Source organism: Phyllobates terribilis, unplaced genomic scaffold (assembly GCF_046119375.1).
Source record: "Phyllobates terribilis strain yellow unplaced genomic scaffold, ASM4611937v1 Scaffold_3__8_contigs__length_932513732, whole genome shotgun sequence".
Lineage (NCBI taxonomy): Eukaryota > Metazoa > Chordata > Amphibia > Anura > Dendrobatidae > Phyllobates > Phyllobates terribilis.
The window spans coordinates 313527538-313541722 of record NW_027362763.1 but is presented as its reverse complement, the minus strand read 5'-3'; the positions used below and the strand labels follow the sequence as shown (position 1 = coordinate 313541722).

The 14185-nt window shown below is 42.6% G+C and overlaps 1 protein-coding gene across 1 annotated transcript in view; it reads left to right on the top strand.

Annotated features, from left to right (window-relative positions):
- Positions 1–14185, top strand: part of MCCC1 (methylcrotonyl-CoA carboxylase subunit 1) — a 62199-nt gene that overhangs the window by 2859 nt on the left and 45155 nt on the right. The window contains exons 2-7 of the mRNA XM_073674980.1: positions 1071–1108; positions 1912–2051; positions 5399–5494; positions 8021–8142; positions 8217–8364; positions 8837–8958. Coding sequence (XP_073531081.1) covers positions 1071–1108; positions 1912–2051; positions 5399–5494; positions 8021–8142; positions 8217–8364; positions 8837–8958 — 666 coding nt within the window. The remainder of the gene's footprint in view (positions 1–1070; positions 1109–1911; positions 2052–5398; positions 5495–8020; positions 8143–8216; positions 8365–8836; positions 8959–14185) is intronic.

Here is a 14185-nt window from a genome sequence, read left to right as displayed (position 1 = left end):
GACCCTTTGTGCTCTGCTATTTACACCTGATGTGTGGGCTATATGTGTGCTTGACAAAGACGTGTAATGGGATTTATTGTGATTTATATATTTGCAGAATAAATTATTTTTTATATTCTATTTGGATGCTGTCTATCCTCTCTACATTTCTTTTAGCTGCCGACTGAGTCATTTCTGGACAAAAAGAAGGCCAAGAACAAACCCCTGAGAGCATTAAAAAAATAAAATAAAATAAAGCCGCATTTTTTTCCCACAAAACAAGAGTCAAGACATAAATTCAGCAAAATGTTTTCGTGCATGCCTTGTGCCATATTTTTAAGCATTTTACACACTTTTTGCTTAGCAAATAACCTTGGCTTAGGAAATGGCTATGGACTTGGTTTAGTAGGAAGGTCATGTCCTAAAAGGAAACAACAAAGTCAACCTGTAGAAAGTCAGACAAAAGTGTATAAAGGCCGCCATCCACTTGTAGACTAATGTAGGTCTACACATGCTGAACTAGACAGGTTCGGCCGACAGTCAAAGGTATAGGGGGGCGCAGACCATCAGATCGTCGGAGGAGATGCCCACCGTGCATGTCTGATTTGGACTGTTGATCACACTGTTCTGCTGGAGAGAAGACATTGGACGTTGGCAGCTTTCTCATAGAGGACACAGGAGTGCTTGGCTGAACGAGTGCTCCTGTATATGGGAGAGCCGGCTGAGATTGCTGTCGAATGATCAGCTGAAGCATTGTTTGGCTGACAGCCATCTAGCGTGTATGGCCAGCTTAAAGATGTGACAGACTTCTCATCTACCATGAGCCACTCTGATAAAGCTTTCCACATGGTATATGATGATTTCCTCTAGTTGGAATGGTAAATTTATCCATATTTTGAGTGTCTATGGTGAATTTTCTTGATCACTTTCAGTGCGGCACTATAACGTGGGGTAGAACTTCTTGTGTCCTCTATAGGGGGAAAAAAAGAGTTTATGGTAAGACTGACCTAATGTTCTTGGGTCTGTTTGTATCTATCTAATCAAGCAGTTATAATTTGTATTGACATGTACCTGTCTTCCATCTATTACAGGACCAATGGCCTTATTTCCCTCAGATATGCATCTGCAGGTATGCTATGCTAGTGTTCTCTGGTATCAGTATTTGTCGATGATGGTTAGATTGATGTTTTTATTCGCAGAGCCGACCCATTGAAATAATAATCTAATACAGAATCATGATATGTATATATAATATATACAGAGAAACAGCCTATACTGCTTCAGACAGGGCTCAGCGGGTGTCTTTCAGGATTTTCTGTGTTGGGTATAATGGTGCCCGCTCCAGGTGATGTAACTAATAAGATAATTATACCAAGGGCTGAGGAGTCGGTATAAAATGGACTGACTCCAACAATATATAACAAATTGGGTACAGTAGTACAGTGCAGAATGTGCTATAAATGTTGTCATAAGAATTTGGGAAAGTTATGTAATGTCCTATAAATGTCTGTTCTGTCCCTGATCTAAGGATCTAGACTTTCAGTTGAGATGAATCTGTGCCTCACTTTATGTACACGCTCAGTAGTGAGGCCGGGCTATGGAGTCAGGAGTCAGGGAAATTGAGGAGTCGGAGGTTTGGCTCACCGACTCCACAGCCCTGGTTACACCGACCTCAGGCTTAAGCATAACTAAAGATGCAAAGTATGTAGTCACTCATTGGATTTGCTGCCTGATGGGGGGCCTAAAGGCTCCACTGCCACATAAGAGTATGATAAGCTTGTAATACTGAGGTGGTATATTGTAATAAACCGTTCTGTGCTTCTGTACACATGAGTAATTTATCATTGTTCTATAGGGAGTGCCATCCATGTTTGTGCAGCTTAGCAGAGCCTCACCGTTTAACTAATGATGAATCCATGTTTTGTTACACAGGGAGAAGTAAGATTGAGAAGGTTCTGATTGCAAACCGAGGAGAGATTGCTTGCAGAGTGATGCGGACAGCGAAGAAGATGGGAGTACAGTCTGTGGCGGTTTATAGTGAAGCAGACAGGCAGTCCATGCATGTATCATTGGTATTGGATTCTGCTTTATTATCACAATCCTTGTCATTCATGTTCTGAAATATTAGAAGATATTATTGAAGGGTGTCTGAGCGAGTATCTTCACTCAGACTGAGGGAGCTGTGACTCTAGATAGAATACAGGTGCCTTTAGGCACATACAGAGATGCCCATGAGTGCGAACTTAATTCCGCTCCTGTGCTTCCACCTGGTCACTTTCCAGAATGCTGAAGTATGACAATTGTCAGATTTTCCATTTGCACAAATCTCAATTTTTTTCAAGGGTTTTTTGGTCTCTTTCTAGCCTGCTGTAATGCTTTTATTTATGGGATTGCCAGGTGTAGAATCCCCATGGACCCCCTGTGCTGTTCCCCCAGAAATGATTGCTGTTTTGCATATATTAGGAAGTGAGTTCTGAATTTGTTATCTGCTAAATGTTTTATCGCTGCGTAGTCATCTGCTGGTCAGTATTTGTTCAGCGCTCACTCTCGTTCGTTCCAATTAAGTTGATTCAAACTGGGCGTGGCTTAGAATGGCAGTTGGTGGGTCACTTGCTCTTGGCAGCCATTTTATAGGCAGAGCTGCTGTGAGGCAGGAACCACTTATTGGGCTAGCGAAGTCATCAATTTCTGACCAGCAGCAGCCGACGTCAGCGGCTTCAGGGAAAGCGACAGTTTTGTGCCATCAAGTATTACTTCTGTATCCGGTTTTCAATAAGCCAAGTCTTGAATTGCACCTTGTTGTGGTTCTACATTAATGTCTATGGACGCTGAGTTTGCGTTGGTCCTGTCTGCTCTGCATTTTGGATACGGAGGTAGGTAAGATGCTGTGAGATTTTCCTATCAGCTACACCTCTAACCACATGCGCTGAGCTGGAGTCTGATATACTGACATATGATGGGGTAACATTGTCCACATCTGAAAATAATTTTTATGTTTATCTAATAAAATGCTGGGCAATTCTTCATTTATCATTTTGTTTTATTTTTGTGTAGCTGAACCAATATTGAGTGAAGTCTTGTATTCTAAGTCAGGGGTAATGGCTGAAATAAAGTATTCTACAGAGCTCCGATGCAGCTCTTTAGCCCCGTTTATGTAGAAAAATTCAGTGTGCCCGCCAAGGAGACAATGTGCTAATAATGTGAACTATACAGGAAGCAAACCTTATCAGTATATTCTGTGTAGGATCCATATTTCTTCTATGGGTCATATAAATTTCTTTCTCAGGCACTATGCACACTGCACATAGGCTCTACCCGAGCATACTTAGACCTGTATGCCTCCATTTTGTGGTGTTGCATGGATTCACTGTGTCAGCATGCAATGCTCTTTTGGGTGCCATATGTACAGTGGGAACGGAAAGTATTCAGACCCCTTTAAATTTTTCACTCTTTGTTTCATTGCAGCCATTTGGTAAATTCTAAAAAGTTCATTTTTTTCTCATTAAAGTACACTCTGCACCCCATCTTGACTGAAAAAAAACAAATGTAGAAATTTTTTAAAATTTATTAAAGAAAAACTGAAATATCACATGGTCATAAGTATTCAGACCCTTTGCTCAGTATTGAGTAGAAGCACCCTTTTGAGCTAGTACAGCCATGAGTCGTCTTGGGAATGATGCAACAAGTTTTTCACACCTGGATTTGGGAATCCTCTGCCATTCTTCCTTGCAGATCCTCTCCAGTTTCGTCAGGTTGGATGTGAACGTTGGTGGACAGCCATTTTCAGGTCTCTCCAGAGATGCTCAATTGTGTTTAGGTCAGGGCTCTGGCTGGGCCAGTCAAGAATGGTCACAGAGTTGTTCTGAAGCCACTCCTTTGTTATTTTAGCTGTTTGCTTAGGGTCATTGTCTTGTTGGAAGGTGAACCTTCTGCCAAGTCTGAGGTCCAGAGCACTCTGGAAGAGGTTTTCGTCAAGGATATCTCTGTACTTGTCCTCATTCATGTTTCCTTCAATTGCAACCAGTCGTCCTGCAGCTGAAAAACACCCCCATAGCATGATACTGCCACCACCATGTTTCACTGTTGGGATTGTATTTACCTCTCTCACCAAGGCTCTTCTCCCATGATTGCTCAGTTTGGCTGGACGGCCAGGTCTAGGAAGACTTTTGGTGGTCCCAAACTTTTTCCATTTAAGGATTATGAAGGCCACTGTGCTCTTAGGAACCTTGAGTAATGCAGAAATTATTTTGTAACCTTGGCCAGATCTGTGCCTTGCCACAATTCTGTCTCTGAGCTCCTTGGGCAGTTCCTTTTGAGCTCATGATTCTCATTTGGTCTGACTTGCACTGTGAGCTGTGAGGTCTTATATAGACAGGTGTGTGCCTTTCCAAATCAAGTCCTATCAGTTTAATTAAACACAGCTGGACTCCAATGAAGGAGTAGAACCATCTCAAGGAGGATCACAAGGAAATGGACAGCATGTGACTTAAATATGAGTGTCTGAGCAAAGGGTCTGAATACTTATGACCATGTGATATTTCAGTTTTTCTTTTTTAATAAATTTGCAAAAATTTCTACATTTCTGTTTTTTTCAGTCAAGATGGGGTGCAGAGTGTACTTTAATGAGAAAAAAATGAACTTTTTAGAATTTACCAAATGGCTGCAATGAAACAAAGAGTGAAAAATGTAAAGGGGTCTGAATACTTTCCATACCCACTGTACACAGTTATTCAAGCATTTTAGGGAAAAATATGTCTCATATCACTTTTTTTTTCTGTTAGATTTGTGCAGCCATGTGCTTGAGACCGCACTTTAAAGAGAAGCTGTCAGCAGGATTTTGTAATGTACAGTAAAGCCATGGTTGTAATGGTGCTGTAATATTGACTACATTGATACCTTTGGTGAAGAAATCCTCTGTGTTCTTCATTAATCACCATTTGAAGTTTTGTGCAAATTTTATTTGGGTGCACAGGGGCTGGACGGCACATTGGGTCTTCTCCTCCTGTCTGCAAATCCCCAGATCCTCTGCCTCTGGTCTGTGAATGACAGGACACTGCTGAGATCTCACACAGAGGAGGCAGCAGAGGGGCTGGGGAATGACAGACCGGAGGAGAAGACCCTGTGTACAGTCCGGCTCCTGTGCACCCAAATAAAATTTGCACAAAACTTCAAATGGTGATTAATGAAGAACACACAGGATTTCTTCACCAAATGTATCAATGTAATCAGTAATTACAGCACCATTACAGCAATGCCCTTACTGTACATTATTAAATCCTGCTGACGGCTTCTCTTTAATGTATGGATTACCTGTTTTCAGACCTTGGACCACCATAGCTGACTGCATAAAAATTAAAGGCATTTTTAATTAAATCATTTCTTTTGCAATCTACAATACTTAAACTTTTTTTTTTTTTAGGCGGATGAAGCGTATCTTATTGGACCAGCTGCTTCTCAACAAAGTTACCTTGCTATGGACAAAATAATACATGTAGCTAAAACATCAGGTGCCCAGGTAATGTTTCTTCTTTACTGCTCAGTAAGAGCACTTAAACCATAAGGGGAAATGTACATGTGCAAATAGGTCCCCTTTTGATGTACATACTTTAATGGGAGTCTGTCACCCCCAAAATGCATTAAATGTGCTGTAGGGACCTCAGCCACTGTCACAACCATACCATATTAGCACTGTTACTGGTACAGTGCCTGAGAAAATACCTTTTAATTGATAAGCACCCTTGGTGTGGATTAGACTTTGGTGCACAGTTATCCCTCCGTTACATATTGGGGCTCTTCCCCCACTTCTGATAGACATTTCTCACTTCCCAGGACAAGCACTGTCTGGATGCTGCCGGAGTGTGTTTGGTCGCGTGCGCTTGTTTTTGGTCTATTAGTGTAGTGAGTGACGTCAGAAGAAAGGTAACAGGTCCAGTGTTAGTATGGTTGTTATAGGGCTAAGTCCCCTACAACACTGCATAGCCCATTTAAAATGCATTTGGGGATGACTGACTCCCTTTAAAGTATGCATATCAAAAGGGTGCTGATAAATATCATTTTAAGCATATTTGGCAGTCTGTTTGGGAGAAAGCCTGTGTGTACAGGGCAGGCTCACTGTGTAGTGAGCGGTGAATATTACTACTTTCTGCTCTGCACCAATGACTCGCAGCGAGGATAGTTTTTTTTTTCTTTTGCTGACAGGTTTCCTTTAGGTGGGGTACTTAATATTTTCTAAATTGACTTATGTTACCTTAACCCAGTGGTCTCTAATTCTCTCTTGATGTTGAAAACCCACAAGTCCAAGCATAACCTGACATCTGTCACGGCACGATAGGACAGATAGGTTAAACGACTGTTTGAGAGGTTGCAAACCACTGCTATCACTAGTTGTCCAACAGTATTGTTAGATGGGCCAGCATTATGCTGTACAGTCAACACTCACACTGTGTTTGCTACAAATTGGCATATTTTTTAATAGTATGATACATCGCTCTCCTCCTGAACTGGCCATTCACATTTCATTCATTGAAAAAAAATATTGCTTTGAGAGAGGCTGAGATGAAGGCAAATGAAGCCTCACTGAGGAATCAGTTTACAGCTGTTGTCCCTGGAAGTCTATGGAGAGAGAAGGGAGAGGGAGCAGTGAGTGACAGAGACGCAGCTGGTGAATTTACAGCATCACTGTTGAGTCCTGTTGTATAATGTCCTCCATGTGGCTGCTGTTTCCGTGTATATGAGAAGTCTCCTCTGTGTATGGGACACATCATAGCAGCTAGTCTTCACCTACTCTGGAGATGAGTTCAGACAAAACTGATTACAATGACTAGAAGTCTCTGGTCATCACACATTTCTCCTCCAACCAAATCTTATATAACATCTTTTTTGGACTATAAGATGCACTTTTGTTGCAAAAATGTTTATAAAGATTTTTTTTTCATCTGATTAGTCCATAGGCGGCTTTTTACGAGCAAGGAGAAATCTCCCAGGAATTGCACATCAAAACTGTGCGGATGCTGCAGGCACAGACTAGATGGAGGACATTTCAAGTCTTTTGATCAGTCACCTGCCTGGAAGAAATGTCAAGATGTCTATACACAGTGTGGAGAGCAGGAATGTGTTTGTTTAGATGTAGCAGAGCTGCATGCATTTGTGTCTGCACAGCTGAGCTGAGTGCATGCGCGGTCTGTACAGCAGTGTTGTGAATGGACGTAATCTACATGCCGTAAAGCTACTTGTATAATGTGCAGAGAAACATGGACAGGAGAATTCTACCGTAGTATGTTAAAATGACTATCACTCCACTTATTTACGCTGCCAAGATCATTTTAATTAGTAAAAAACGTTTTTGCTATTTTCTGCTGTCAAAAATTGCGGTGCGTCCTGTGGTCCAAAAAATATGGGTATTTGATCTTGTAAATAGAGCAGTATGTACTGTGCTGTTCCCCTAGAAATTATTGCTGTTCAGCTATTTTGCATATATTAGGAAGTGAGTTCTGAATTTGTTATCTGTTAAATGTTTTATCGCTGCGTAGTCATCTGCTGGTCAGTATTTGTTCAGCGCCGACTCTCGTTCGTTCCAATTAAGTTGGTTCAAACTGAGCGTGGCTTAGAATGGCAGTTGGTGGGTCACTTGCTCTTGGCAGCCATTTTATAGGCAGAGCTGCTGTGAGGCAGGAACCACTTATTGGGCTAGCGAAGTCATCAATTTCTGACCAGCAGCAGCCGACGTCAGCGGCTTCAGGGAAAGCGACAGTTTTGTGCCATCAAGTATTACTTCTGTATCCGGTTTTCAATAAGCCAAGTCTTGAATTGCACCTTGTTGTGGTTCTACATTAAAGTCTATGGACGCTGAGTTTGCGTTGGTCCTGTCTGCTCTGCATTTTGGATACGGAGGTAGGTAAGATGCTGTGAGATTTTCCTATCAGCTACGCCTCTAATCGCCTTATGTGAAGACAGAACATGTACATTAATAGTGCTATAGTGCCATTTATAGTGCGGTAATGCTCTATTAATTGTAGCATTTTTATCCTTTATTTTATGATAGGCTGTTCATCCAGGTTATGGATTTCTGTCAGAAAATACAGAATTTGCAGAGCTATGCAAAAAGGAAAACATAATCTTTATAGGACCACCATCTTCTGCTATTCGAGATATGGGGATTAAGAGGTAACGTTTCGCTTGCTGTTTCTGGTCCCATACATAACTTTTGAGGGAAAAGAAAAATATTGTTTTTCTTCCAGCACATCAAAGTCTATCATGTCTGCTGCTGGTGTCCCCATCATAGAAGGGTATCATGGAGAAGAACAGTCTGACCAGCACCTTAAGGAACAAGCCAGGAAGATAGGCTATCCTGTAATGATTAAAGCTGTGCGCGGAGGAGGTGGTAAGGTATGTGTTTTTTTTTTAACTATTTATTAGGTCTTGAAGAGTAACTAAATTACTTTTTAATATTTTTTATGTCATAGGATCTTTTAATTCTGTTAAGATCGGTGAGGGTCAGGGTCCCTAAATTGCCACTGATTGCTCGAAAGATCTCTGAGAAGTGATCAATTCAGGAGGCATGCGTGCACAGATTTAGGGGAAAGTCAATGAATGTCTATGTCTTCTATTGAGTCTGTACTCTGCCTTTTGCTCTTGATCAGGTAGATGGCGTGCTCTCCTGTCTCCTGAGCTGTGCACTTCTAAAACATCTTTTAAGTGATAAGTTGAGGTCTCAGGACCCAACTCCCAGCGATCTCTACAGAAGTTGACATTAAACTTAAGTAAAGTCATTGTAATATTGTGTTTCTTAGCCATACATGAATATGACTGCACAATACCTTAACAAATAAATGACTGTTACTGTAATATTCATTTCTAGGGTATGAGAATTGCTAGATCCGAGGCAGAATTTGTGGATCAATTAGAGTCAGCCCGAAGAGAAGCAAGAAAATCATTCAATGATGATGTCATGTTAATTGAAAAATTTGTGGACAATCCAAGGTAAAACAAATATAATTTACTGCACCCACAAAAGCTAGTTATTGGGTGAGATTGTGGAAATAACCCAGGAGTGTCCCTGCTTTGTAAATGATAGTAGGATGTTAACTGTGCTCCTAACATAGTTTGGTGGGGGGTACAGGAGGCACATTTGCTCATTCGTATACTGCAGACTGGGGAAAGTGCGAGCAACATGCGGCCCTTTAGCTATTCTGGTGCTGACCAGGACAGCCAAAGGGCTTTATGCAATGGTGGCCTAGTCACAAAAGGTGGTGTGTGTATGGAGGTGTCTGCTCCTCCTGGCACATAAGGAGGTGTGTAAGAGAGGTGTGTCTGCTCCTCCTGGCACATAAGGAGGTGTGTGTATGGAGGTGTCTGCTCCTCCTGGCACATAAGGAGGTGTGTCTGCTCCTCCTGGCACATAAGGAGGTGTGTATGGAGGTGTCTGCTCCTCCTGGCACATAAGGAGGTGTGTCTGCTCCTCCTGGCACATAAGGAGGTGTGTGTATGGAGGTGTCTGCTCCTCCTGGCACATAAGGAGGTGTGTCTGCTCCTCCTGGCACATAAGGAGGTGTGTGTATGGAGGTGTCTGCTCCTCCTGGCACATAAGGAGGTGTGTCTGCTCCTCCTGGCACATAAGGAGGTGTGTGTATGGAGGTGTCTGCTCCTCCTGGCACATAAGGAGGTGTGTGTATGGAGGTGTCTGCTCCTCCTGGCACATAAGGAGGTGTGTATGGAGGTGTCTGCTCCTCCTGGCACATAAGGAGGTGTGTATGGAGGTGTCTGCTCCTCCTGGCACATAAGGAGGTGTGTGTATGGGAGGTGTGTCTGCTCCTCCTGGCACATGAGAAGGTGTGTGTATGGGAGGTGTGTCTGCTCCTCCTGGCACATAAGGAGGTGTGTGTATGGGAGGTGTGTCTGCTCCTCCTGGCACATAAGGAGGTGTGTGTATGGAAGATGTCTGCTCCTCCTGGCACATAAGGAGGTGTTTATGGGAGGTATGTCTGTTCTCCCTGTCACATAAGGAGGTGTGTGTATGGGAGGTGTCTGCTCCTCCTGGCACATAAGGAGGTGTGTGTATGGGAGGTGTGTCTGCTCCTCCTGGCACATAAGGAGGTGTGTGTATGGGAGGTGTCTGCTCCTCCTGGCACATAAGGAGGTGTGTATGGGAGGTGTGTCTGCTTCTCCTGGCACATAAGGAGGTGTATGTATGGGAGGTGTGTCTGCTTCTCCTGGCACATAAGGAGGTGTGTGTATGGGAGGTGTGTCTGCTCCTCCTGGCACATAAGGAGGTGTGTGTATGGGAGGTGTGTCTGCTTCTCCTGGCACATAAGGAGGTGTGTGTATGGGAGGTGTGTCTGCTCCTCCTGGCACATAAGGAGGTGTGTGTATGGGAGGTGTGTCTGCTCCTCCTGGCACATAAGGAGGTGTTTATGGGAGGTGTGTCTGCTCCTCCTGGCACATAAGGAGGTGTGTGTATGGGAGGTGTGTCTGCTCCTCCTGGCACATAAGGAGGTGTGTGTATGGGAGGTGTGTCTGCTCCTCCTGGCACATAAGGAGGTGTGTCTGTTCTCCCTGTCACATAAGGAGGTGTGTGTATGGGAGGTGTCTGCTCCTCCTGGCACATAAGGAGGTGTGTGTATGGGAGGTGTGTCTGCTCCTCCTGGCACATAAGGAGGTGTGTGTATGGGAGGTGTCTGCTCCTCCTGGCACATAAGGAGGTGTGTATGGGAGGTGTGTCTGCTTCTCCTGGCACATAAGGAGGTGTATGTATGGGAGGTGTGTCTGCTTCTCCTGGCACATAAGGAGGTGTGTGTATGGGAGGTGTGTCTGCTTCTCCTGGCACATAAGGAGGTGTGTGTATGGGAGGTGTGTCTGCTCCTCCTGGCACATAAGGAGGTGTGTGTATGGGAGGTGTGTCTGCTCCTCCTGGCACATAAGGAGGTGTGTGTATGGGAGGTGTGTCTGCTCCTCCTGGCACATAAGGAGGTGTTTATGGGAGGTGTGTCTGCTCCTCCTGGCACATAAGGAGGTGTGTGTATGGGAGGTGTGTCTGCTCCTCCTGGCACATAAGGAGGTGTGTGTATGGGAGGTGTGTCTGCTCCTCCTGGCACATAAGGAGGTGTTTATGGGAGGTGTGTCTGCTCCTCCTGGCACATAAGGAGGTGTGTGTATGGGAGGTGTGTCTGCTCCTCCTGGCACATAAGGAGGTGTGTGTATGGGAGGTGTGTCTGCTCCTCCTGGCACATAAGGAGGTGTGTGTATGGGAGGTGTGTCTGTTCTCCCTGTCACATAAGGAGGTGTGTGTATGGGAGGTGTCTGCTCCTCCTGGCACATAAGGAGGTGTTTATGGGAGGTGTGTCTGTTCCAGTATCAGGATTTAATTAAAATGAGAAATTTTATTGAATAGAAAAAATATATAAAAACATCACCATCGGTCAACAACCTAACCCGATCTCATGTTTTGCTGCAAATGAGGTTCAGACTTGCGTCTTTATTCATTGTATGTCCAAAATGGTGAGAACACAGACAATATATACCATATCCTGTCTAATCACCTGGGAGTCCTGATCCAATCCTATGTGATCACTTAAAAACTAGCAAAAACAAGTGCATAATACGTAACCTTAATAAAATAACATTATAGTAAAGGTCTCTAATACAAACGCAAGCTAAAGTATGGGACATTATTCATAATGATAGATTAAATCATGTTCTGCCTGCAGGTAATCTAGTGTTTAAAATACATATTCACCTACACTCTCTGCTTAATAATTTTCCATGTAAGTCCCCTCCTCTATGTGGTGTATGTGCCTTTTCAATCCAATAACTGAGAGGGACCTAGTGTCCCCAGCATGACACTACAAAATGTCGGGACATTGCTGAGCATTTAGAGAGAAGTCTATTCTCCGCATCGGATAAGTGGCGTCTCACCCGTAGTGCAGCCCATGTATTGTAGCTGGCACATATTGCATGTGATAAGATATACAACATATGCTAATTTACAATTAATATGATAGGTATTGTTAGTTACAGTGGAGGTAAAAGTAGTTGTATTAGAGACATGCGTACAAGTTTTGCATACTGAATGGCCACATTTATAAAAGCCTGTGCTATTTAGCCAGGTTCTATTTCTGGATACGTTGTTGCTTAAGTATAGGCTGGGAGATAGAAGACTGCCTAACGTGGGAGCTTTTTTGCCACGAATCTGATGGGATTAGTGAGTATATTTTTAAATTTGGGGTCCTGAAACAGTAGTGGTATGTATTTGTTGATAATCTGTTTACAGTCCGCAATTTCCAGCTGTTAATCAGAAACAAATGTAATTATATTACTAACAACTTCTCTCGGAACAACTTTTTCTTTAAACATAAGTCCACCATCCATTTTATTGACTGTTATTAGCTCTCCTCAGCATCCATTGAGGATACTTTCTGGATGCCAATCTATTAGTCACTTTATGAGCCTCCTGGATATACTGTAGATTTGAGCTCCTATTTCTTCTGGTGCGTATCAACTCACCCACAGGTATGCTTTTAATAGTTTGTCTCATATGGCAGGAAGTAGCCAATATTGTGGAGTTATTGGCCGTGTCTTTTCTATAAGGGGAGATCAGTACTCCCTCTTGGGAAAACAGTGGAGATATGTCCAAAAAGTTTATGCTCATGGGATCAACATTAGAGGTAAATTTTATATTCATTGGGTTGTTATTAAGATACTCTACAAATTGCAAAGCCGTCTCCCTTGGACCGTCCCATATTAGGCGGAAGTCGTCTATGTAGCGACCAAACCACCTCATATGGGAGGGAAAGGTGATGTCTTCTGAAAAAATATAACATTCTTCCCACCATGACATGAAAATATTCTTCCTTGCCTCTGAAGAAAAAATTCTCCATTAAAGCAGAAAAAAATGTGGTTAAGTAAATATTTAACTGACATCAGAATAAATTCTTTGATTTCCGGTGTATACTGACTATATGTGTGTAAATGGTATGAAAGGGCTTTTGTTGCCAAGTCATGTGGGATTGAAGGATATAAACCCACTACATCACAAGACAACCAGATACAGGTACATGGCCACTTAGTGCCATCAAGGGATGCTATCACATGTTTGGTATCCCTAATGTATCCTGGGAAGTACTGGACTAGGGCAGGCGGATAGTAATCCACCCACATACTCAATTTTTCATGTATGCTGCCTATTCCTGCAACAATAGGTCGGGGGGGGGGGAGGTATTTTTATGGACTTTTGGGAGGGAATGGAAAATGGGGGTGATGGGATGTGTAACCATAAGATATTGTGCTAATTTGTTAGTTACGGCACCCATTGCTTCCCCATCTTAACATAAAGTTTATAATTCCTTTTTAGAATTGTTAGAGGGGTCACCACTAAGTCTGAGATAGACATTAATATCCGACAATATCAATTAGTTTAATTTCTCATACAAACCCGTGTTGAGGATAACTACCCCCCCCCCCATTTATCCGCCTGTCTTATTAGCAGATCTTTATTAGACCCAAGTTTTAAGGCTAATTTCTCTTTAGGTTGAATATTGGGATAATTATCCTGTCCTGATTCTTTTAATTTTTGTAAATCTTGCTCAATCAATTCCTGAAAATCATCAAGAATTGGTGGGTAAGATTGTGTAGGGTAGATGTAGGGTTTTTTTTTTGCTGGAAAACAATTATTCAGATTCATATCATCCTTCTTAGATTTACTAGCAAGCAATCTTAAATCTTTTAAGGCTTGAAGTTCTTCGAAAGTGCCTATCTCAGTGTTATTCTTAGACTCAAGCGATGGGGAGTGGTTCCTGATGATTTGAGCAGGTATCTGATCGTCTCCTGGTAAGAAATGAGATTTAAGAGTTAAAGCACCGGAGAATCTATTAACAACCAAATAGTCTTTTACACCTCTAGTTCATTAGATGGTGCAAACGATAAACCTTTGGATAACAAAGAAATCTGTGTGTCATTTAAGATATAGCTGGAAAGGTTGATTAATGGATGTTCTGTGTTTTCCTCTGTCTCTGGGTGAACTTGTAAGTTCTTATGATTTCTTCCTGCCCTCCTTCCCCTTTTGGGTTTTTGGAAACTGTGTCCATTTTTTCGGAAGTGGATGGAGCATTAATTGTATTGTAAACTGCGTTGCGTCTTGTGGTGCTTGTATTAACATTATTGACTGACGAGTCAGAAAAATCATCAGAAGTGTTTCCCGATAAATCAAATGAAG